Source organism: Electrophorus electricus, chromosome 12, assembly GCF_013358815.1.
Source record: "Electrophorus electricus isolate fEleEle1 chromosome 12, fEleEle1.pri, whole genome shotgun sequence".
Classification (NCBI taxonomy): domain Eukaryota; kingdom Metazoa; phylum Chordata; class Actinopteri; order Gymnotiformes; family Gymnotidae; genus Electrophorus; species Electrophorus electricus.
In genome coordinates, this window is record NC_049546.1 from 14,133,232 (window position 1) to 14,157,097 (window position 23,866).

The window sequence follows — 23,866 nt, forward strand, 5'->3', positions numbered from 1 at the left end:
AGGAGTGGTTTCTATGAGTGTGTTACTTCTTCTGGCATGAACTTGTAACGTCAGGCTGCTTTCATGCACAAAAAAGGAGGGGGGGGGAAACTCCAAGCATAAATCGATCCCCTTTAACTATGTAGTAAAGAAAACATTTTTTAAATCACCTGAACAGCTGAAATCAGTTTAACATCAGTTTATTATTATTATTATTATTTTTTTTTAGCAATTTATTAGATTTAACATTTTGTGAAATACAAATCCATAGCCTTTTAATCACTCAAATAAGGATGATTCCAGTTGCGATAAGGTGTTCCTGGGGGGGCAGAGGCAGAATTAAACATTTAAGTTTTATATTGTGCTTGTCAAGACAAATGGACTGCTATTTTCTTTAAAAAAAAAAACACACAAAACCTCACTCCCTGACTTACTTCTGCTCCTCATTTAGTTCAAATTCCTGCTGCACTCTCTTGATGAGGTGTGAGGTAAGAGGCAAGCAGAAGCTCGCTGAAATCTGAACTAGTGCCACAGCCTGTTCAGAGTTGTTGTTCATCTGTATACAATCCAGGAACTGTTTCAGAAGGTATTCACTGTAAATGAGAAAGCAGAGATTTTGTTCCAGTTTAAATAAGTGACCCAAAAAATGCCCCAAGATCAATGGGACTTTGTTAATTGACATGAATAATGGCAAGCAATTTGGAATTAAATGGAGAAATACTTACGATGGAACTCTGTTAGTGACTTTGAAGAGCATCAATATTTCCCTAAATAAGTTATAAAAACATTAGGAAACTTCAGTTTTTTATGTCATTGGTTATACCCCTTGTCTTTAATATAGGTCATTTGAGCTTTGCAGTTTGCAGATCTCACCAGGCCTGCTGTATCCTCCCAGCTGCCAGCAGAATCAAGGTGATGCTGCTAAGGGAGCTAGCTGACCAGTTCAGCTGCACTCTGCCATAGTCAGTCTGCTTGTACAGAGTCTTCACATCTAGAGCACACTCTGCAAATGACTGCTGCACCTGCATAATGCAAATAATTAGCAGATAACAGTCCCCACCCCAAAGAGTGTTATTTATCTCACTTTATAATACAGCCTCCTATGAAGGCATCACTGTCTATTTTAAGATTAATCTGCAAAAACTATTAAAAGCTGTTTTACCATAGGCTTATATACTGCTTTTGGACAACCACTTTTTAAATTCTGTTGGTTACACTAGATGTTTATTGGCAAGTGTCTAACCCCTTTAATATTTCTATGTATTTGTGCAAATATCCTCAATACCTTTATCAATTTTGTTTTAAAAAACCCCCCAAAAAACCCTTGACGTCACTCAATCCAAGAATGAAAACTGGACATTACAACTGCTATTCAATTCTACATACAATCTGTTTGGCTTGCTGGGGTATTGCTATGATTTGTAGATGATGTTCTGCTTTGATTCCTATGGAGATTGTACCTCTGGCTTGTGTTTCTCTCGGGCCATAAGGGAAAGCATCTCCTCTACAAGCTCTGTGTTGTTGTCATGCCCCATCCGTTTGATATCTGAGGATATCATACAAGCTTTGATAAACAAGCTTTGATACATAAGCTTTCTTTAGATAACTTCAGAATTACCACTCACCTTTCCAAATTTGAGGAATGATGTCTAATCTGTTGTCCATATCAAGTGCCTGAAACAGATCCCTCATTCGTTGAGAATTAGGATAGAATAGCTGCAACCAAAAACAAGTAGTCAGTGAAGGTTTACTGCTTTGTGCCAAGTCATACCAGCTTTACTCTCCTCTACTTACCGAGGGACTGAGCTCTCTGTACCATTTCAGCACCACATCAACATGTTCCATCATACACAGCAGGTTGAAAAATCGTCCACTGCAACAATGAGAGTTTAATTCCACTAAATGCACACTGGGCAAAACATGATCCCTGAGTAGTTTGGGTTGATGCAAATAACAAAATACTAATGACTTTAGGCCACTGATGAGTATGTTAATGATGAGTTTTCAGTGAGGTTTCACACTCACTAATAGACACTCTGGTGGAAGGAATCCCCCAGCAGTTTCCAGTTCTCCCCTATATCAAGCAGGCTCTGCAATTTGTAAGCCTGCTCCATGTCTTTAGTGTCCAGGCACTGAAAATTCAGAGGTGACAGATGTCAGTTCAGTTCTGCAGAAAGACAATGCATCAAGAAATGGGGTGGTATGACTAAACTAACCAATGTTCAAAAGGGCTCTTACGATTTTCATGGTGTTCATGAAGAAATTGACTGCAAATAAACAAGATCACATCTGCAATTGAATTATCGGAGCATTTCCAAACCCCTTATGAATAGTGTGTTTATTAAATATTGTTCCCATTAACAATTTAACGCTGTGTCAAAACCCACAGATACTGCAATCTCATCAGCATGAAGGCATGTGCCTCATGAGCTGTAGTAAGAACAAATCAGCCATCTTCGTTTTTATACCATCATCTGGGTCGTGGGCAGCAAAGCTCTTCCCTGACACCTCGTTCAACACTTCCTGAATAATCTCTTTGTGCTCTTGAGCCTGGGAGGCTGTACAACAGGAAAAGGTCATGACAAGATCCAGTCAACCTGAGTTAAATTACAATTTAATTATATATGACAGTCAAAATGATCATTTAGGCTCTCAAACAAATAATGTACAAGTGTGTAAAGCCAAATGTGTGTAAAGCCAAAAAAGCAGTATTCACCTGCTTTGTAAAAGATTCCAAGGAAGTGATCATAAGAAGCCAAACTGGGAGCTGAATCGGAAGAGGAATGAAGTTACATACACTTGGTTAAATTACAAATATAAGACCAACACAAAGTATAATTTCAGTAATATAATAGATATACATTTCAGGGGAGCGAAAATACAAAACTTTACACATAAAATTAATGTGTACAGGTGTGAGAAGGGTTGTGGACAAACCGATGCCAAGGGCCTTCATCTCATTGAGGACAGGGAAAGCCTGCACTCTGCCCAAGGCTCCACAGCGCTGCAGGGCCTTTAGGACAGCATTGAATGTTAGCACGTTTGGCTTGACCTTCTGATAGGCCATCTGCTTTAGCAGGTCCTACAGACAAAAGGAAATACATCCACATACACAAAGTGTGAACACCAGAAGGAAGTTAAATCAAATCTCATTTCCAGGATCAAAATGAGCTGCTCAAAACATACAATGATCAGGTCCCATTTCTCACTGTATTTCTCCTTCAGGTATGGGGCAGCACTGATGAGAGCATTAAAGGTGTGCACATCAGCTGGAAGATAAACACTCATTTTTAACCAGTAATGACATCTTGCATTCTGTCTTAATTGAAGAACTATAAGCCTATTTCAATAACAACAGCTGGAGGGAAAAAAAGAAACCTACCAGTCAGTTGATTGTTCAGCATATCATTGTACATGATGAATGCTTTGGGGATAGAGCCATGCTGAGGATTGAAAGACATGCTTAACTTTATGCATATTCAAGTTTGGGAAAGACATTAATATGAATCCTACCGCTATGATTTTGGTTCTCACTCATACCTTCACCATGCCACGAATTAATGCACCATATGAGCAACTATTTGGTTCTGGCATCATGTTAAAGATCCTTTCTGCATTGTTGTTCTCCCTGTGGGTTGTTGTATATAATGATGTTTACTTTGATCTTTTGTACATTTAAAAAATGAACAAAACAAACAAAAAAACCCAACATTTACCACAAGTCAAAATCAATTTGCCAAGATACGAAGTTATCTTAAAAAAATGGATCTGAAGAGTGTACCCCCACACAATCTTTAGGAAATCAGAGGCTCTTCGCGGTCTTCCCTTTTTTATCTTTATCTCGTCATGCTTCTCCCCCTATCACATAACAAAAGACACACTTAAAATAAATTTACTGTTAACCTACTCACATACAGCTCTATATACACATCACAAATTTATATACATTTCCTGCATAAATAATGAACATGCTTTTCAAAGTATAACACCTAGCCACTTTCAGATTAAGTTAAACTGGTTTTATTTGGGAAAAATAATCTCTAAAAACTCAACTGAGACATGATGCCAAATTTCAATAACAAATTTTTCCCCACATTTGGAGTCATGATGCCACCATTTGCCACCTTTGTCTTACCATGTCATTGGTTCTTTGTTCTGGTGGGACATCTTGAGCTGGCTCCTGGTCTCCATAGAGACAAATCAGATCCAAAAGGTCATTGGTCAGATCCAATGACACAGGAGATCCTGAAGGAATTTTATTGTTCATTTAGTGGTCATTTCAGTGGATCTTTGTCCACTTGGTCCATGTGACTAAAATTAAAACTATGCACTGTGGGAACTTTTCTCACCCATCTGCGTCAGCTGATCGAACATGTCTACTGCTGCCTTGACCTTCCTAAGCTGAATGCACTCAGTAAGAGCCCTCTCTGATACCTCATCTATTTGCAGTTCCAGAGTCTCTGGCATTAAACACTGTCAAAAGTAAAGGAGAGTCAGCCTCAGATACCCAACAGGTACGACAGACAAATATAGCAATTACTAGAGTCACTTACTGGGATATGAGGTTCTGCAAAGTCCTTTTGGAAATACCTGGGGAAAGTATTGATGAAATACTTGGCCGCATTTCTGCCTGACTCCTGGGACAAGTAATACAGTTTCTGTGGAAGAAACAAAATTCTGAAAAACTCCTTGCTACAGCATGTAAAAACTTTAAATGAGCTTACTATATTAAAAAAACTGGAAAACTGTTTATTAAACTATACTGTTCTAAACTACCTTTTAAACAAATGTGCCTTTGAAACCACAAGTATGAAGTGAAACTAACTCAGTATATGCCAACTATATATTGGCTACAATTTTTTTTTTACTATAAAGGATTTATTGAATATTATGGACTATACAAACTAAACAAAAACAAAGATATAATAAACATGCAGGAAACCAAACAAACAGATTTACATTACCTTACATTTATGGTTGGGGACCAAAGCCCAGTTCTGCTTTGGAACCCGATCCATTTACATTTACAGCATTTAGCTGACGCTTTTATACAAAGTGACTTACAATTAAGACTGATCACAACTTGAACAATTGAGCGTTAAGGGTCTTGCTCAGAGGCCCAACAGTGGCAACTTGGCGGTGCTGAGGCTTGAACTGGCAACCTTCCGATTACAAGTCAAGTACCTTAGCCAGAGCTACCACTGCCCATAAGCACCGAGTACCCGTTAAAAAACAAATTTTGATTCCAATTATCGGTTCCGACTAACGCGTTTTAAACCTGGATCAGTGCGTCATGTAATACATCAGCACGTTGTTTTGTTTCAATATGCTCCGCTGTAGCATTAGCAGATGGAAGAGAGAAAATGAAAAGGCGAAGTGCAATATTGAGGAAAGTTGATCTGTTTTACAGGAGGGTGTACCTCTAACAAAGGAAAACCTTTTAGCCACCAGCATGATATTGCGGTCAAACTGCGGTCTCCTAACCCAAATGCTGCATTAACTAGCTCCACAGACAGCGTTAACACCTCGCTAGCATATCCCTTTCTTGTTCACACTAAGGAAACTGAGGAGTGTCACGGTGATGGCAATTATAGTAAAAGGGCTACAGCCATTCTCAGTTGAGTCACCATCTTTCATGTAGGGAGATGACCAAGGCACTAAATCCAAAGTATAATCCCCTCTCTAGATATATTTTGACTAACAAGCTGATCCCCGTGTGGTTCAAGGTAGAAAAGTCAGTGATGTCAGTGAAGGACAAGGAGACAGAAAGTACAAACGCAGTCTACAAAGTACAAACAGGAATTTGGCATGGTGGATAAGGCTAAACTTCATGAATCACAGTTGCAAGATAAAAAATGTAAACATCCTTTTTATCTAAATATTTGGCACCTTTTTCACCATTTTGGAATCGAAAATTTGAATCAATGAGAACAAGAATCGATAAGCAGAATCGGAATCAGAATCAGTCAAATGAAACGATACCCAACCCTGTCACATTAAAACACTACACCATAAAGGAGGTAATTACTTGGTAATTATAATGTGATGGGCATTATTACATGGCAACTGTTACATATGTAATGCATCTGCACATCATATTGTTGTCAAGGTTAAGCTGCTCCTTCTAGACATATACCTACTATGGCTCTAATATTGCTCTTTAAAATCATATCACTTTCCCAGTTCAGTCTACTCAACATCATTTCAAATGCAACAGTTTAAATAATTTATCCCCTTCACATTTTTAGTGAAGAAATTCAAGACCCTTTCCAACATCTAAGAATCAACTGAGCTCAAAGTAGTTGTTAATACTCTGAACTGCAGCACTGCTGTTTTGTCCCCAAGCAGACAATTTTGGCGATATGGGTTAATAGTTAGAATGTGAACTACCCAGATATTTCAAACATACAAAGGGAAAACCATAGGACATCCCCATAATGCAAATATGCATGCATCTTGTTCAAATTTCAAACTCTTTAATTAAACCCATTTTACTGAGTCTTGTTGAACTATCAAATATCTATGTAAAATCCATTTTATATTGATTAAAGTTTACCTCTGCCTTCTTTGTATATGCCAACTTAAACTCTACATATTGGCTACAATTCTTGATCAAACAGAACACTCACAAATTCTCTAGATGTTCTTGGTGTGAGGTAAGAGTCATCCTGAAACACATAATTTGATGCTGTAGTGTCCTGAAAAATTACAAAAAGTTTATAAATGTATAGTTCACATAATCAATGAAGAAATGCTCTCAAACTCTCCATTTACACAATCAAAAAGGCATGTTTTAACATACCCTATTTACAGTTGATGCCAGAGCTTGTAACACAGCCTCTGCATTCCTGTTGCAGAAAATATGTGAACAATGACTGGACAAATCGTGTCATTTATAAGCATGACTTTGTAAACAAAGAGGGGCGCTTAAGTAATATCCTACCATGTTTTCATTTTTGGAATGATAATTTTCTCTTCTGAGCCTGATAGAAGAGTTGCAGAGAGACTAAGGTTTGAATAGGAAAACTGACTTACAGGTATCGATTTATTTGTACTGGCCATGCAAAACACATCACTTCTGAATACTTTGCATGACATACTTTCTACAGCACAGACCTGTGTATCTACGGAAAATTAACAAATCGTGCAGCTAACATGCAGGAGAGGATTTTAGATTACCTGATACTGTCGAGGAAGGTTGTTTAGCGGCAGAGCAAAGTCCAAAACGTCTGTTAATGTAGCAATTATCACAAAATGTTACACATCATACAGTTTACCTCAGAGTCAAATTATTTTATAGGTTAGATCTTTATCCAGCTAACCTAGCTTACACAGGGTTAGCTACACAATCATTGGCTTGACCTGTCGTAAAGATTCCCACCATGCCTTGGTATCATAGGACACAATGTGGGTAATAACACGTTATCAAAAATATTTTAAATACAGTTTTCATAGCCTTACCTCCGAAACCATGTTTCCTTTAAACTATTGTTTAACAATCTAACTGTTTTATATAATTGACTCACTACTTGCGAACGGGATAACGCCATTTTGCTACAAACCGAAGCGCGGTCTGCGTAATAGGACTGTACTATGTGCTATTTTCATGTAGGGGGAGCATGATTTTTTGCAGCAAAGTTTCGTGATATTATCCATCGCAAGAATCTGACTATCCCAACATTGAATGCATTACGTTAAACTAGATTTGTACACCATCTGATAATGTTTTTCTTAACGGGAATTTCAACTTTCTTTCAAATTATTTCTTTTTCTTACTTGGTTTTTCCCATTTGCGCCATAGTTAGACACGTGTTTCACAGAATAAGCACATGAAAACTGTTTGCTGGTTAGTTTGACTGGAGTTAGGTGAAATTGTACTGTTAATGTTTTAACTAGAAAATGCTTTTTTTAAAGGAAACGCCATGGAGGCGATTGGAAGGCATGTCATTTGGCATGTACTCTCCCGACGAAATAAGGTCATGCGTATATGTTCTTTTGATATTGTAAAACTAAAACATCCATATAAGACTTTTCTAGCTAGCTAGCTAGCTAGCTAGCAAATCATGCAACCCCGGATATGTTAAACTTTTCTTTACCTTTTTTGAAGATCTGCAACATTGTAGCTGCTTGTCTGTTTAATTACCTTCTTTAATTAATGTTTTCTTCTACTTAATTGGTTAAATGATATGCACTAGCTAGCTAACTGTTTGAACAAACAGGGCAGATCTAAGCAATTGTATATTGACTTAAAAACGATTCGTTTTGTTACACAGGAAATTGAGTGTCAAAAGTGTCACCAATACCATGATACTGGATAATGTCGGTAACTCGGCACCCAGTGGACTTTACGACTTGTCCCTGGGACCGGCTGATCACAAAGAAATCTGTTCAACGTGCATGCAGGATTTCAACCATTGCCCAGGACACTTTGGACACATAAACTTGCACTTACCTGTCTATAACCCTTTCTTATTTGATGTAAGGTATTTCACAGACTGTTTGACAGACTTTCTGTTATGTAAACAAATTTGCTCTCAAATTTTAGACATTGTGATTGTGTTTTTCCTAATCAGAAATTGTACATGATTGTGCGAGGTTCCTGTCTGTCATGCCAAATGTTGACATGTCCAAGGGCTGCCATTCACTTGCTTCTGTACCAACTCAAGTTATTAGATGTAGGAGCAATGAAGGAAGTCTATGAACTTGAGATTGCTCTCAGTCAGGTAAGCATCTTTTGTGTAGTGTTTACCACATGAGTAAAGCCGAATGCTAAAAAAATAAGGACAGTCTTTACACTAAGCTTGCTCCTCCTGTGGAGGTATTTACCTTAAGGGCTTAAAGAACATTTGAGCTCTACTTTGGATGTTTTTGCATCATAGCATTCGGGCCCTTTATCAAAGGCTCATTTAAAAACAAATACAGTTCTACAACCTATTGGATTGGCTTACTCTGTTTGTCAGTTTTTAGAAGGTAACCCACAGGCATCAGGAGCGGAAATTCAGGAAGCTTTGGAGGAATTCAGTGCACCTATTATCAGAGGAAACCAAAGCAGCTGCAACCATGCACCTGTGTGTAATAATCACTAATTTATTGTTTACTTCAGTACAACTTACTATTGCATACTACAATTTTTAATCTCTCTACATCTCTTACTACAGTACACTGCTGTTACCTGAATTTGTGTGTATGTGTGTGTGTGTGTATATATATATATATATATATATATATATATATATATATATATATATATAAAATAAAAAGGAGATAAATAGATAATATGCCAGAGAAGCAAAACTGTTTTCTCTCCTTTTCCCCACCTCATTTGCATGTGCCCAACAGGTGAAGAATGTTTGCGAGATAAAAAACAGTCTTATTGGTAACTTTTGGAAGATCCACATGGGTTCAAGAAAATGTCTCAACTGCAAGTAAGCATAAGACTTTATTGTATTCGTTTTTTGTTTGTTTGTTTTTAACGTTTTTCCAGGCATAATGGTAAGGTATATTTTGTACACCATTTGAAATGTAAATATTTATTTTGATAAAGGGCTGTCAAAGCACAAGTACGCAGAGAACACAACAGTAAACTGATTGTCACACGTATGGTTTGCAAAGATGGTAAAGAAGAAGAAGCAGGTTTGTTCATTCTGATTCTACTGCCATGTCTCCTTTCTCTTTTTTTTTTTTTTACACTTACTTGTAAGTGTTAAAATCATATGATTTATAGCTTTATTTCTGTAGTTAGTGCTATACCAGTACTTTCTATTTGTATTATTATTCAGATGATGTTCACATGGGTAAACGTGGGTACCTGACTCCAAGCTTGGCCCGAGAACATGTCCTCAAACTGTGGGAAAAAGAGGGTAAGCTAAACTTAAGGAGGTTTCCATTTTATACCAGTTAAGCATTATTATTATTATTATTATTATTATTATTATTAATATATTATTATTATTATTATTATTATTATTTCATAGAGTACTTGCACAGGAGTAAGGCTTAAGTGCATACTTCTTACAGTCTGGTAGTATTTTACAAATACTATATATGTGTATATAATGAATTTACAAATTCTTGGGGGGGGGGAGGAAGATGTATATAGGTGTGTTAAAGTACAAAAGGATTTTTTTACATACACACTGTCTATGTAAAAGAGACATCTGCATACACACTATTCACACAAATATCTTGTACACATCATGCAACATGCATGCTGTGCACCATTGCAAAGCAAACCCTGAATAGACAGTGTATTTGAGAATGAGTACTTCAGAATGAGTGGGGTAGTGGTGGTAGTAGAGTGCCAGCAGTGAGAATATGTGGCTTGCGTGGGTTCTCTTATAATCCTTTTGGATTCCCTTAGAGAATGTTTGGTGTACAGCTCTAGGAGTGTTGGGAAATAAATTCCTGTGATCTATTGGGCTGTCCTCACCACCACCTGCAATGTGATGCAGTTCCCATACCAGGCAATGATGCAGCCTGAAAGGATACTCTCTACAGAGCATGTGTAAGATGTCTTGAGAATGTGGGGGTTCATGCCACATCTCCACAATGTTCTGAGATAGAAGAGACACTGTTGCACCTTCTTTACCACATAACGTGAGTGGTCCATGTGAAGTATTCTGTGACGTTTATACAGAGGAACCTGAAGCTACTGACCTTCTCTACTGTAGTCACATTGATAACTGTGACCACCACTCTATAGGCTGTCTTGTCCTCATCTGAGATCTACAACCAAGTGATGTTATAGCTGTGTATGGCTGTTCAGTCTTGTTTGTACAGGTAGTATAGGAGAAGACTGAGCGCACAGCCATAGGGTCCTCCTGTACTGAGGAAGTGAGAAATGGGTGATCCTGCCCATCCTTATCATCTGGCGGTGGCCTCACAGGAAGTTCAGGATCCAGCTGCATATTCAGACCTAGAGCACATAGTTTCAAGACAAAAATGACCCTAAGCATGGAGCCAAAACAACACATTTGGTTATGGGCAAGTGTCTGAATGTTCTTGAGTGTCTTGGCCCACACCCGATCTTAAACCCATTTAACATTTATGGAGAGATCAGAAGAACACAATTTACAGATTGCCATGAAGAATATGATAAACCAACTGCCCAAATCCAGATTTGTAAAGCTTGTAGAGACATATCCATAAAGACTTGGAGTTGTAATTGCTGCCAAATGGACTCCTACAAAGTACTGAATAAAGGTCAAATCCACAACACACATTATGTAACAAAGGAATTTGAATACTTTCTGAATGCACTGTAATTGAGAAATTGTAGTGTTGTTGGTGCCCTTTTTAAGTGGTCGATGATCTCTTTTAGGTTTCTTCCTGAAGCACTTATTCTCAGGCCTGGCTGTGAACAGCCCAGATATGTTCTTCCTAGAATTGTTATTGGTTCCTCCATGCAGGTAATCATTCATATTGGAAGTCTGCTGTCAAGTTTATGGTGTGTCCATCCTCATTTCTTCACCTCTTAAATGTGTTTTGTTTTGGTCTTTTCTGGCACTAGGTATCGTCCCATTAATCGTCTGGGAGACCAAATGTTCACCAATGGCCAGACAGTGAACATGCAGGCAGTGATCAAAGATAATATCATCATTCAGAAACTGCTTGCTCTCATTGCAGCAGAGGCTCAAAAGGTAGACTGTACTCAGACAGAACTGGAGGAGGTAGGAACCCACTGCAGAAAATGAGTACAAAACACTTTCATACTCTGTTGGATATTCATGGCTCTCTGGTTCAATTCTTAATTTGGTCATGGATTGCAATGTAGTGGTGATGGCCATAACAGATCATGCACTAGTGGAAGTACACACAGATTTAAATGCTGGAAAATAAAACAGCGGGGGTAGATTGAATTCAGGTATTCTACAAGGGGAACAGTTTGTTGTGAGGAATTGCATTAAATTATTTCTAGGAATAATATATTGGGACAACAGGAAGGCTACCTGCTATTTGGGACTTAAAGCATTTATTAGGGAAAACTGTATAGCTTACAGTTCATGGAAGCAAAGAATAGCACAGGATGTACAACTATTAGAACCAGACTGGGACCAAAAAATTTCCCCTGGCATTTTTGGCCCAGATGGCCCACCATGGTCAGTCACCACCTTCCAGTACTGTCCATCATTGAGGTCCCTTTTAAAATATTTATATGTACTTCACTATTTCCCCAAACCACCATAAAGCTGTCATAAATACCACTGAACAGTGTACTAACTTCAAGGTGTTCAGAGGTGGCCATGGAGTATGCTACAGAGTCTCCATACTCAATTAAAGTCATTATCAAATAAACAGCTCTTTTAGAGGTCAATCTGTCCAAATAAATTATTGATATTTAAGTATACATGTACAAAGTATACAAGTACGTCAAAATGTTGCCTCTGAGCTCCACACCAATGGGTAGCAAAGATTAACACAGTTAATAGAACACCCTTTTGTTTTATATTAATGTTCAGAAAGGAATAACAGTTAGGTTTTTGTATGTGAAAGGGCAGTTAAATCAATGTGGTGCTTGGTTGTTTGGGGAGTTTGACTAAAAGTTGGGGGGTACAGACCAACCACGTGATGGTACATGCTCAATAGATGGCAGCGCTTTGTCTTACTGTAGGTGAAACAATACCACACAGATATATTAATATCAGTAGTACCAATCATATATAGTGAAATATTTGCCACTATACCTGGCTGAAAATAAACACAGGATAATTTTTTCCCTGTTGTAAATTAATGAAAATGTTTTGTTTTGTTTTTCTTCTTCCCCTGTAGGCTAGTGCATAAGCAGGTTACATTTTAGCACTGTAGAGCTACAAATGTTTTAGGTTATATAATACAATATTTTTAATAGTGTATAGGCCTAATTTTAATAGTGTTATGATGAGTGACCTAGGTCACTTGTACAAAAGTGGGCTTAGTCAACACTATGTTGACAAAATAACATTACTTATCTTAGCTAATGTTCGCGCAGTCAGACAAAGTTGCAGCTGCATTAGGGGAACTATGCTAGCTGCAAAAACAATGCCAAATATCTTATTTTGTGCTATTTGACTGTTTGACCAACAGCAGTAGGTGATCATCTCACTTTGATATGATTACAATTGGATTATTATCAGCGACATTAATTGAATTGTCATTGTAATATTTCACACACACTACCTCCCTGCGAGTCCCTGGTAATCATGAAGCTACTCCATGCTTAGTGTTTCAACTATACCTGGTGTACCATTATGAACACCTCAATAAATTGATGAGATTATTTGGGGCACCACCTCTAATTTTAATTATTATTTCATAAAGGAAATTAAGGAATATGCTAATGACTAGAAATGAATCTACTAACATGGAGCTATAGTAGAATTATTTAATCAAACAAAATTAACCCAAACAAGATTCGTGGTGAACCGAGCATCGCTAAAACAAAGGGAGGAATAATAATAATAAATTTTAATTATTAAAACATAATTTGTGACCTGTGAGGTGATCTAACTATGACTGAACAGGCTTCTCAGTAGATGGAAGAATACAAGCGTCCTAATTCATAGATGTTACAAAAGCCTAACTGATGTCAACTAATGATGCAGGGCTTAGGCTAGTTTGATAGGTTCAACCAGGTCAAACCATCTGAGTGGATAGTGGAGGAGTCCTATTTCTGTTGCATTGCTGGTTCACAAGCCTGCCCGCGTGATGTGGGGCTGATTGACAATAAAATGACCCAGGACTTGATTCCTGAAGCTGGCTCAGTCAGAGAGCTAGCTGCCTTTGCATGTAGGCCTTTCCAGATGATAACATTGCAGGAGTCTATAGTACTGGTAATTCTATAGGATGTTCGTCTTTGCTGAAGATTCTAGAAGATTTAATTGATGGCCTCGCAACAAAACTTCAGATTCTATCAGAACAAATAAAAACAGGTTTATTTGATCAAAAAATATGAACAAACCCGGACAAGTATGGACTAAAAGATATAAATTTAAACAATAATATGAGAAAAATGAGGAGCCTATAGGCCTGGTTTCTCAAAAAATTTTAAACTTCTTGGTTAAGCTTTGCAGTTTTTTCCAGTTTCGGGCACACAACCTATTTGTCTGCTTTCTTTGCCCTTTTTCCCATCACTCCCGTCGTTAAAACTATCAACACACCTATTTATCAGGTACATGCCAAGGGAGGGAACACCTGTTCAAGGTTCATGCATATGTATATATCCATTGTTCTAATGAGAGGGGTAAATTTCCTATTAAGGCATTCTAAGGAGATTGAACAGATGAAACAAAATCAAATAATCCTGCATTTCTTGAACGGTTTTATATGGCATGGTCTTTGAATGAAGTTTACAAATATAGTACCACACATAGAATATGCAAAGCGATTAGAAACATTTCCTTTCCTACTTTATTGAAAACTATGAACTGCTAACTTTGTCTAAATATATTTTGTCTAGTTGGTTCATATAAGATTTCTAGTCATCACATTTAGAAATAGTTAAGTATTTTTATGTGCAATAACCATGAGGTAAGCAACATGTAATGAAGATAATTATATCAGTAATGGAAAATAATGATGAACAAGTAATGAGGAAAATAAGAAAAGAAAACCATGGTCAAATTACGAAAATAATAGAAGCAAACACCATACCAGATTAAAAAAAAAAAACTTTGTAGAACTATAAGGCATGGGGCGTCGTGGGGGGGGGGGGATTTATTATTATATCCTTGGGATGTGCATGGCAAATTTTGGTTGTCCTGGTAAATTAGTCTTTTGGATTAGGGTTCTAGTTTCAACAGTATAAACAGGCTAGTAGAAGGTTCCTACATTCCAATCTCTGGATTTGACACTTAGATGTCCTGGAAAAAGGGAGTGGAAAGTTAGATAATAAGGCAGGGGTCGATAAGGTGTAAGCTATCTTTGGTACCCTGGCAGTGGTCAGCCACCTCTCCTCCTTTTCACCCTTTATAGCTGCTGTCACGTGCTGAAGATATTGAAGCTGCACCAAACTTATTTTTGCATATTTAGGGGAAAAAAAAAAAACCCCACAAGCTTAAGACACAGGTCATTTTGATTTGTGAAATATGTTCCAAGATATTAGCTTTGAGGCTAGATAAGGTTTTAGCACAAATTATCCACAAAAATATTTGTTGGCAACCAATAACGAGTTACTTACTACTATTGGAGGTGGCCGGGATATAACATACAATTTGCCTCAGAAGTAGTGTGTCAGTAGTGGTCGTGTATTTTATAGTTATAACATGGGCATGTAGATCAGAATATTCTATTTCTTTATTCTGATCTACATGCCCATGTTATAATGATAAAATACATGACAGGGATTGACAGAGAAATCTTATTTTCTAGATTTGTGACAGCACAGACTAATTCTTTGAATGAGACACAACCAGGAAAATAAAATTAATCTTGAAGCTTACTAGTATCTTACTGTACTTGCTTTTCATTCCAACACCACCACTGTCATGTTACAGCCCCGCCCCCCCCTCAAATGTCTTGGTGTGTGGGTGTGCGTGCGTGTGTGTGTTCGTCCGTGTTGCCATGCCCTTTCGTGTCGTCCACCTGTTCTGTATTATGTGTAATCCTCTTGTATGTATATCTGTCTCTTGTGTTGTAGTATGTGTTGTTGGTGTTTGAAAGGTGTTTAGTGCGGGGTTAGATGTGTCGTCTCTGTGTTAATTAAATGTATGTTTGAACGTGCCCCTTCTCGGCATCCTATTGCCTTGTCGCGTCACAACCACAAAGTAAATTAAAACTGTTGAGCATAAGGGATATTGCAGTTCTCAAACAAAACTGATTTTAACAGACTGACTAGTCTCGTCAAATGACAATTGTTTCCACTTCAGTGTAGTTACTAAGCAATCACACTAATTAGTTTATATGCCAGCACAGGCTATTTATTTGAATGAGACAGGTAGGAAAATAAAATGAACCTCTCTGCTAATAAGCTAGGTTGTCATGCTGTTTAGTTATTTAGAGCCTGCTAGCAACTAACTTTCCAATATTACTGCTTTAAACTGGTTAGCTCACTGCAAAACCTTCATGATCTGGCTTTAACTGAAAAAAAAAATATCTAGCATGCTAAATATCTGGAACGTGTCGGCGAGTCTAAATCCTACATTGTGAAAAGTGTTGCAGTAAGGTTATTACTGGTAGTGAGTGCGATGTTGAGCTACAACTAATGACATTGCCAAATATGGAGTGAGGGGAAACCTGGGTGAGGAGGTGAAAAGCACTTTTGTAAGTCACTCTGGATAAGAGCGTCTGCTGAATTCCATAAATGTAAGTGTAGGTATGTGTGAAATAGCCCAGAAACTGGACAGATGGAAGAGCTAGTATCTTGATAGTTACAAATTTAGCACAGAATCTATTACTTTACAATGAAAATCAATCCATCTTGCACATGGCATTGCATCATTTTCCATGGCACAATGTAGCTTGGAAGCCATACAGACTCGCCATATGGTGAAACGGCAACCTGTAGCTAAGCAACTAGTGTTATCTTGTCGCTGATAAGTCATATAGTGCGCAAACCACAATGGCATCAAGATTCCAGATTACAAGATAGTAAGTTTTTTTGTGTGAACAGTATAGCAATCTGATGACATTGAAAGTTGTGTGGTGTGTCTGTGGCTTAAGGTTTGAGAAACTGTCTGGCATAAAGTGTAAAAAGCAATTGAACTTGTCCTGTTAAATATGAATGTCAGCCATGCCCATTGGTCTGTTCTCATGAGAACCAAATGTCTCATTTGATTTTTCATAATACCTGCAGAACATGGGCTGGTGTATGCAAATTTCACAGTTACAAATTTTAGTCGTTCAAGATGTTGGATAACATTCTAGGATTTTAAAAACATTTTTCTCATTTGATGACCCTGTTTTGCTTATGCAGGACTTGCCTTTGAGGTAGGTGACAAAAGTTTGAGGTTTACGAAGTTTGTTCCATGTACCAAACTCTCCTTATTCAACTATGCCAAGATAGTTAGTTAGTGTTTTTTTTTTCTTTTCTTTTCTTTTCTTTAAGTTATTCTGACATCTTTTATGAATGAGGCAATGGCTTATTGAATCTTAATAAATATTTTATTTATTAAATATTAAATAAGTAATTTTCTTCCCTGTAATGGAATGAAGGAAAATTTTAATTTGGAGGGAAATTGTCATTTCTCTATATATTTGTTATTTTAAAGGGAAAGCTTCAGTTTCATCAGAGAAAATCCCCAGTCTTTTTTACAATTATCAAGAATATTTCATAAAGCAGCATGTTTGTAAAAGATGGGTCCATGGGTAACGCTGGTTGTAAAAACCTTAGGACGATGTGGGGGAAAAGGATTTGGGTTGTACATTTGATGATGAAACATGGGATAGGATTTTTTTTTTAAACAATGGGAAGTGTATCAGAGAAGTAAATATATTGGGTATATCATACTGAATAGATGTTACTACACCCCAACAAAACTCAGTAAAGTGGGTTTACTTAATCCCTAGGTGCACCTACAGTTTTAAGATCCATTTTTTAACAATTTGTACTTGTACTTGTATTTGTAGCACAATGTTAATTCAGGATTCAAATTCACACCCAGGCTTATTTTTCCATTATTTAGGTTCCATTTGGGCTCATCTAATAACAGAAGAAAATATCAAATGCTTTTTATTTTTGTATTTTATAATGTATTTGGATGCTGGAGATTCATTTTCAGTCATGCTCTACATTTCCTGATTCACCAGGGTGTTGTATATGCTCAAAACTTTTTCACTTTCTATGAATGAAATTGTTCAGGAGCTACACAGTAGGTGTACACCCTTAGGTATCATAGACACTTCCAAAGTGCCCAAAAACCTCTCCAAATGCATGCAGAGTCATCAGTCACTATACATTAAGCGTGCAAGATTTTTTTGATAAAGCATCACAACAGTGTTCTGCAACTTACTAAAAGACAATATTAGCTTTGTTATAGCGTCACATAGCGTTTGTTATAGCCTTTGTTATAGCGTTTGTTATAGCCTTTGTTAAAGGCTAAACAATATGAGCTTCATTGCTATTAGCTTCATTGCAATTAGGCTAAAAGGTTATACTTGGAAAAATACTGGAATACTCTAAAGAAATGGTATGCTTTCTAATATATACTTACAATTCGCATCAGGATTACAAATTTTTCCAGCAGTGAATGGAAACCTCCAGTGATTTATGATGCAAACATCGTAGCTAGTCCATGCTATAAACCATTGAATAGTTTCTCCGCTTCCACCTCATAACTGCCCTGAAACAACTCCACATAAACTTCAGCTAAATTAACCCTCTTCCTTTCTATGATGTCCAAAAGTATTGCCGTAATGTAATGTCCGTTAGGTCTCCTGCCTGGTTTTATTTTCCTTTTGCATAACACAAATTTTTTATTTTTTTTGCACCTTTCTCAAGCCAATTACTGCTTTAAAGTAAAAATTATGCAATTTCTCATTCTAGCCCACAGAAACAGCAAAGACCAGCCAGATGGACCACATGTTTTTAGCCAGCCTGCCTGGAGTCACCCTCACAGATAAACTTTATAACGTCTGGATCCGCCTGCAGAGTCACGTCAATGTTGTGTTTGACAGCGATTTGGACAAGCTAATGACTGAAAAATTTCCTGGAATCCGCCAGGTTTCATGTTTTTTTGTGCTTTGTCCTCCACTTTTTTTTTTAAATTAGTTTTCTGATTTCATGCTTTTGGCTAGACTCTGTTACACTGTTCTTTTATGGTTTGTGACATGCCTTGTGTTGCTGTTAGCTCTTCGAAAAGAAGGACGGTCTATTCAGGAAGCATATGATGGGCAAGAGAGTGGACTATGCCGCTCGCTCTGTCATCTGTCCTGACATGTACATCGGAACAAATGAGATCGGAATACCCATAGTAAGAAAGTTTTCTGCATTTCATTATCATCATACTACTTGAGTTGTCAATATGTATTTACAAAAATGTTTTCTGCTGTATACAAATTCAGTCTTTGAATTAAATTGGTTAAAATGTATTGTTTATTAGTCAGAAATTACAAAAATGTACAAAATTTTTTTATTTTTTTTTTTTTTTTTTTTTTGAGCTATTCTTAGTTAAACTGAATAGTCAAAATTTCTTACAGTTTCTCAGTTTTACCACTGCTACTTTCATATTTCTCACATATACTCTCAGGAGCACCACCTCCCACACATTAAAGATCAAGCAGTTCTTTCTCCTCATTCCAGGTGTTTGCCACCAAACTGACATACCCACAGCCGGTCACACCCTGGAATGTGAAGGAGCTACGGCAGGCTGTGCTCAATGGGCCAAATGTGCACCCGGGAGCCTCCATGGTGATTAATGAGGATGGCTCACGTACTATCCTAAGCAGCACTAACCCAACCCAGAGGGAGGCCATTGCCAAGCAGCTCTTAACACCCAGTACAGGCCAGCATCGCATGCCCATGAAAATTGTGAGTATGGATTGTAATTTTGAGGGACATGGGGCTCTTTATAGGGGAACGCACACTTGTTGGGGCCTGACATACTCCTCATTGTTGCAAATTTGAGCTTCTGTTTAAGATGAATATGGTGAGATTTTGGTTTTGGTTATACATTTTGGTTATAAAGCCAACTGAACCCAGTGTGGGGCAGGTTGTGTGTGTATGTACTGTATTGCTATGTTCTAAAGTGTGTTGCACATCATTCCACTTTTCCGGGCCAGTTCGGCCCAGACTTTTCTATTCCCTGTAAGAAATTCTTGCAGCTGCTGTGGGACTCGCAGATAATCCTAGGCCTTCTGTGAGATATAATTCCTGCAGTAGGTTATGGCTCTCCCTATGGACCATCTTCCAGTGGGATGTGCTTGTAACAGCTGTAGTGGTAGTAGACCGGTGGGCATATTTATCGTCACATGATCTAAATTGACTCCTTTCAATCTTGAGGAGTAGCACTTGTACTCTGAAGCCTTCCAGGGATTTAAGAGCCCTGCCGGCTGTCATGGAATTAGAGTCCAGCGGCACTGTGGAGAAACATAATTTCTTTTGCTTGTATTCACAACCTTATTCTTTGTCAATATCCATATTCATATCATTACCATAAGTAATGATGGGGACATGGTTTGACTGGAATTCAGAGATGCTCGTCCTAGGACTACACTCCTGCTTCACCACCACAGACCAATTTGGTGATCGCAACAATGCTGGCATTGACCCAATCCATTTGTCAATCTTGTACACTATTCTTTTCGTCACTCATGAACAAAATCTCAAGATGCTTAAACTCCTCCGTAAAGGGCAAGTTTTGTCCCCTCACTTGAAAGGAGCATTACATTATTCTCTAATAGAGTATGTAACCTTATAGTTTCAAGTGCTGATTTTATTTCCAGCTGCTTTGCATGATCTGAATGTATAAAGTAAAATGTATTTATATAGCACATTTTACAACAGCCATTGTCACAAAGCAGCTTTACGTGTCTGAATCCAGCATCCTCCTTTGGTTGGCAACAGACACTACAATTGCAGTAATATAAACAATAAAGAGGGGAATGAGTAGTGAGACAAAAAATACTAAAAATAAAGAAATAAGTAATGAATGTCTATTCTGGTTGTTTAGAAGTCCTATTCTGCTGTCAACCATGTGTGTGTGTGTGTGTGTGTGTGTGTGTGTGTGTGTGTGTGTGTGTGTGAAACCCATCTTGCATGATTAACGTCTGTCAATGGCAACGTGAAGTAGTTGGTTGGGCTGGAGGTGTGGTGGTCTACAGAACATCAGGGGGTGGTGGGAGTATCCATGGCAGCTGAGATGGGTTGAGGCTCAGTAACATCGTGACATCAGGGGTAAGTGTACATCGGCAAAAAGGGAGACTAGATTATTAGGCATGTCCAGGTACTAGGCGGTGTAAATTGGGGAACTATAACGTGCAAAAGTGGACTCTGGCAGATCTAACTATGGCAGCACAGCTAATAGAAGAGAGCCAGAAGGAAAAACAGGCATGAGGGCACCCTGGAACATCAGCACTCTGCCGCTGAACAAACTTCAGTGACAAAAGAGAGGTGAAGTGACAGCATTATAACATCCAAGTTAACCATAACTCTCAATGGCCCAGATCTACACCTTTACCCAAGATGGGAAGTAGTTAATAAAATGACTGACTGTACAGGTTTTCAGCCTAGCCTTAAATATTGAGACTGTGCCTGAATCTCAAAGATTTACAGGAAGGTTATTCCATAGTGTGGGAGCTTTATAGGAAAAGAGCCAGCACCATTTGATCTAAACAGGCGTGGTGGATCGTAATGCAGGAGTTTTCTAAGGTACTGTGGGGCAAGACCATTCAGTGCTTTGTAGGTCATTAGAAGTATTTTATAATCAATACGAAGTTTTACTGGGAGCCAATGTAAAGTAGCTCAGATAGGAGTGATGTGATCAAAGTTTCTTGTTCTAGTAAGAACTCTGGCTGTGTTTGTACAGTGTTTACGTATGTCATCACCTAGAGGCAGCATATATAAAGAAAAAAAGCAAAGGCCCTAGAACAGATCCTTGTGGGACACCATAGCAAACCTTGTTGTATGCTGAGAAGTCTCTATCTATGTTAACAAACTGGTAGCGACCAGCTAGGTAAGATTTAAACCAGGAAAGGTCAAATGTAAACTATAGTGTCAAATGCTGCACTCAGATCAAGCAATATAAGATAAGAGACAGGACCCTGGTGAAAAGCCAACGACAGGTCATTAATAACTTTTTAATTAGTGCTGTTTCCATATTATGATTAGGCTTAAACCCTGACTGAAAGACTTCATGTATCTGGTTTCGAATTCAGGTATGAGCTTAGCTGCTGAACTACAGCTTTTTTAGGATCTTGAAAATAAATGGAAGGTTTGAGATCAGCCTGTAGATTGATAGCTGACATGGGTCACTTATTTTTTGATAAGTTGTCTGATTACTGCTAATTTGAGTGATTTAGAAATGTAGCCAAGGTTCATGATGGAGTTTATTAAATTTAGTAAAGGTTCAATTACTTCAGGTAGGATTTCCTTAAGAAAGTGTGTGGGCAGTAAATCAAGTAAGCAAGTAGATGATTTTGAGCACAAGGTCCAAGATGTAAGTTCTGGCTCTTGGATAGATGTAAAGGATTCTAGAATCCTTTTTGGCTTGGTTGTTCTGATCTCTAAGTAGCTGCCCGACATTATGTTAATACTGTGTTCTCTTATGTGCATAATTTTCTCATTAAAGAAATTTATGAACTGATTACTACTGTGTGATGTAATCTGAGCATTGGTGTCGGTTTTATTCCTAGTTAGATGTGCACTTCTATTTATCCTAAATAGAAATCTAGGATAATTTTATTATTTTCTATTAGGGTTGAGTAAAGCTGTTCGAGCAGTAATAAGTTGTTTTTCTATACTTGAGAAATCTCTCCTTCCATGCAAGCAGGAAGACTACAAGCTTAGTGTGGTGCCATTTTACATTCTATTTTTTGAGTGCGTGTGTGTGTTTTGTTTTTTTTTTTGTTTTTTTTTAATTGATCATTATAAGGTACTAATTATTTGACACACATTTTTTAATTCTTAAATGGATTCTAAGCCTTCAGTTATTTGATCAGGTTCTGTGGGGTTTGAGGGTATCCTAGTCACAAAGGCTTGGAAATTAACAATAAATCTAGGTGCAGTGGCTGATGTGATCATATGTCTGTTACGATAGCGAGGCAAGGTTACTAAATTGTGGCTTATATGTATTTCAAATGAAACTAGAGAATGGTCTGAGATGGCATCCAACTGGGGTAGTATAACTGTTTTCTATGTCTAAATAGTATGACGGTACTAAGTCAAGTGTATGTCCACCAGAGTGTGTGGGTTTTCATACATTGGGTGAAACAAGTTTATTCTAATATAGAACTATAGGCCAATCTGAGAGAGTCTTGGGCACTATCATAGTGAATACTGAAATCACCAGCAATAATGGCTCTTTCTACTAGTGTGACTAGATTAGAGAGGAAATCTGCAAATATGTTAATAAATTCTGGCCCTTGGTATACAGCTAACTACTGCTGCTGGTGTCCTTAAAGCCCTTTCTAATTTCACGTGTTGCAAAACAGTCCCCTATAACCAGAGCTCATTCAACAGGCTTCTCAACAGGTGCCTCACTTAGTGGGGCAATCTGTGAATTGAGGATGTGTAGTGCTCCCGTGGGTGAGCTGAAGCTTGGCTATTTTGCCAAAATGTCACCCATTCGCCCCGCTGCGAGGGCCGTAGTGCCGGAGTTGAGGGCGTGCCAACTTCCCCTACGGCATCCAGAGCTTGTACTTCTAGTTCCTCCGTAGGTCTAACACTTTCTAAGGGCTGGATGCGCACTTTTAGTGCTGGAATCTTCTCTGTCAGACTAGCAATTAATCCACACTTCCCAGAGAATAAACAATCGATAATGACAGAAGAAGTATAACTAAATATGCTGCACTGGGCGCACTGAAGGAGAACGGAAGTGGCCATGATAGAAATGCAAAATGTTATCGTTACTTACGTATATGGTATTTCTTTGGCTGTAGTTTGTGGTGATAAAGTAGTTTTCGATGTCTGATGGAAGTTGCCTGTTTGCAGGTAAAATGTAGTTAAGTCCAAGGAAAAAACTGATAAATAGCTAGAGACTAGTAAGAGCTAGTATGTATGGTGCTAGAATGGTGCTGGCACAAAACAGTTTCAAAAACAGGAAGCAGCGTCAAAGCTACAGGTCTGTGAACTGTGTCAATCAAAGATTAGATTTTTTAAAATAAAAAAGTCTAGTAGTTGAATTTTCTGTGACAAAATCTGAAGTTATTTTATACCAGAAGGAGAGGCATGATTTGCTGTGGAAATTTACCCCCAAAAAACTCACTGTATTCATCATGGGATTTCTGGCAAACGGTTGCACGTAGACAGCAGAAAATA

At 37.9% G+C, this 23,866-nt stretch overlaps 2 protein-coding genes across 4 annotated transcripts in view; one reads left to right on the plus strand and one right to left on the minus strand.

The window, feature by feature from the left end:
- Positions 1 to 163: 163 nt before the first annotated feature.
- Positions 164 to 7,545, minus strand: ptcd3 (pentatricopeptide repeat domain 3). The gene is made up of 24 exons (XM_035532040.1): positions 7,441 to 7,545; positions 7,159 to 7,208; positions 6,923 to 6,962; positions 6,782 to 6,827; positions 6,609 to 6,677; positions 4,533 to 4,637; positions 4,329 to 4,452; positions 4,115 to 4,224; positions 3,761 to 3,837; positions 3,520 to 3,607; positions 3,362 to 3,422; positions 3,166 to 3,248; positions 2,917 to 3,061; positions 2,696 to 2,746; positions 2,448 to 2,537; positions 2,218 to 2,246; positions 2,005 to 2,111; positions 1,774 to 1,852; positions 1,605 to 1,695; positions 1,440 to 1,525; positions 853 to 1,001; positions 705 to 746; positions 414 to 572; positions 164 to 298 (listed from the first exon to the last, which is right to left on the minus strand). Exons 1-24 carry the CDS (start codon positions 7,527 to 7,529, stop codon positions 259 to 261), a joined length of 2,010 nt encoding a protein of 669 aa, XP_035387933.1. The 5' UTR covers positions 7,530 to 7,545; the 3' UTR covers positions 164 to 258.
- Positions 7,546 to 7,808: 263 nt separating this feature from the next.
- Positions 7,809 to 23,866, plus strand: part of polr1a (RNA polymerase I subunit A) — a 36,170-nt gene continuing 20,112 nt past the window's right edge. For 2 of the 3 annotated variants that reach the window (XM_035532019.1, XM_027008649.2), the window contains exons 1-12: positions 7,809 to 7,955; positions 8,253 to 8,457; positions 8,553 to 8,702; positions 8,940 to 9,047; positions 9,319 to 9,404; positions 9,524 to 9,612; positions 9,759 to 9,839; positions 11,300 to 11,387; positions 11,489 to 11,648; positions 18,437 to 18,613; positions 18,741 to 18,863; positions 19,193 to 19,420. In XM_035532019.1, coding sequence (XP_035387912.1) covers positions 7,879 to 7,955; positions 8,253 to 8,457; positions 8,553 to 8,702; positions 8,940 to 9,047; positions 9,319 to 9,404; positions 9,524 to 9,612; positions 9,759 to 9,839; positions 11,300 to 11,387; positions 11,489 to 11,648; positions 18,437 to 18,613; positions 18,741 to 18,863; positions 19,193 to 19,420 — 1,572 coding nt within the window. In that variant the 5' untranslated portion in view covers positions 7,809 to 7,878. The remainder of the gene's footprint in view (positions 7,956 to 8,252; positions 8,458 to 8,552; positions 8,703 to 8,939; positions 9,048 to 9,318; positions 9,405 to 9,523; positions 9,613 to 9,758; positions 9,840 to 11,299; positions 11,388 to 11,488; positions 11,649 to 18,436; positions 18,614 to 18,740; positions 18,864 to 19,192; positions 19,421 to 23,866) is intronic. The other variant, XM_035532020.1, reaches the window with a different exon arrangement.

Coding starts and splice junctions, on each gene's coding strand:
- ptcd3 (XM_035532040.1), bottom strand. CDS start 7,529: ATGGCGTTATCCCGTTCGCAAGTAGTGAGTCAATTATATAAAACAGTT. Junction 4,225..4,328: donor CGATCAGCTGACGCAGATGG/GTGAGAAAAGTT, acceptor AAATTCCTTCAG/GATCTCCTGTGTCATTGGAT. Junction 747..852: donor GGGAGGATACAGCAGGCCTG/GTGAGATCTGCA, acceptor TAACTTATTTAG/GGAAATATTGATGCTCTTCA.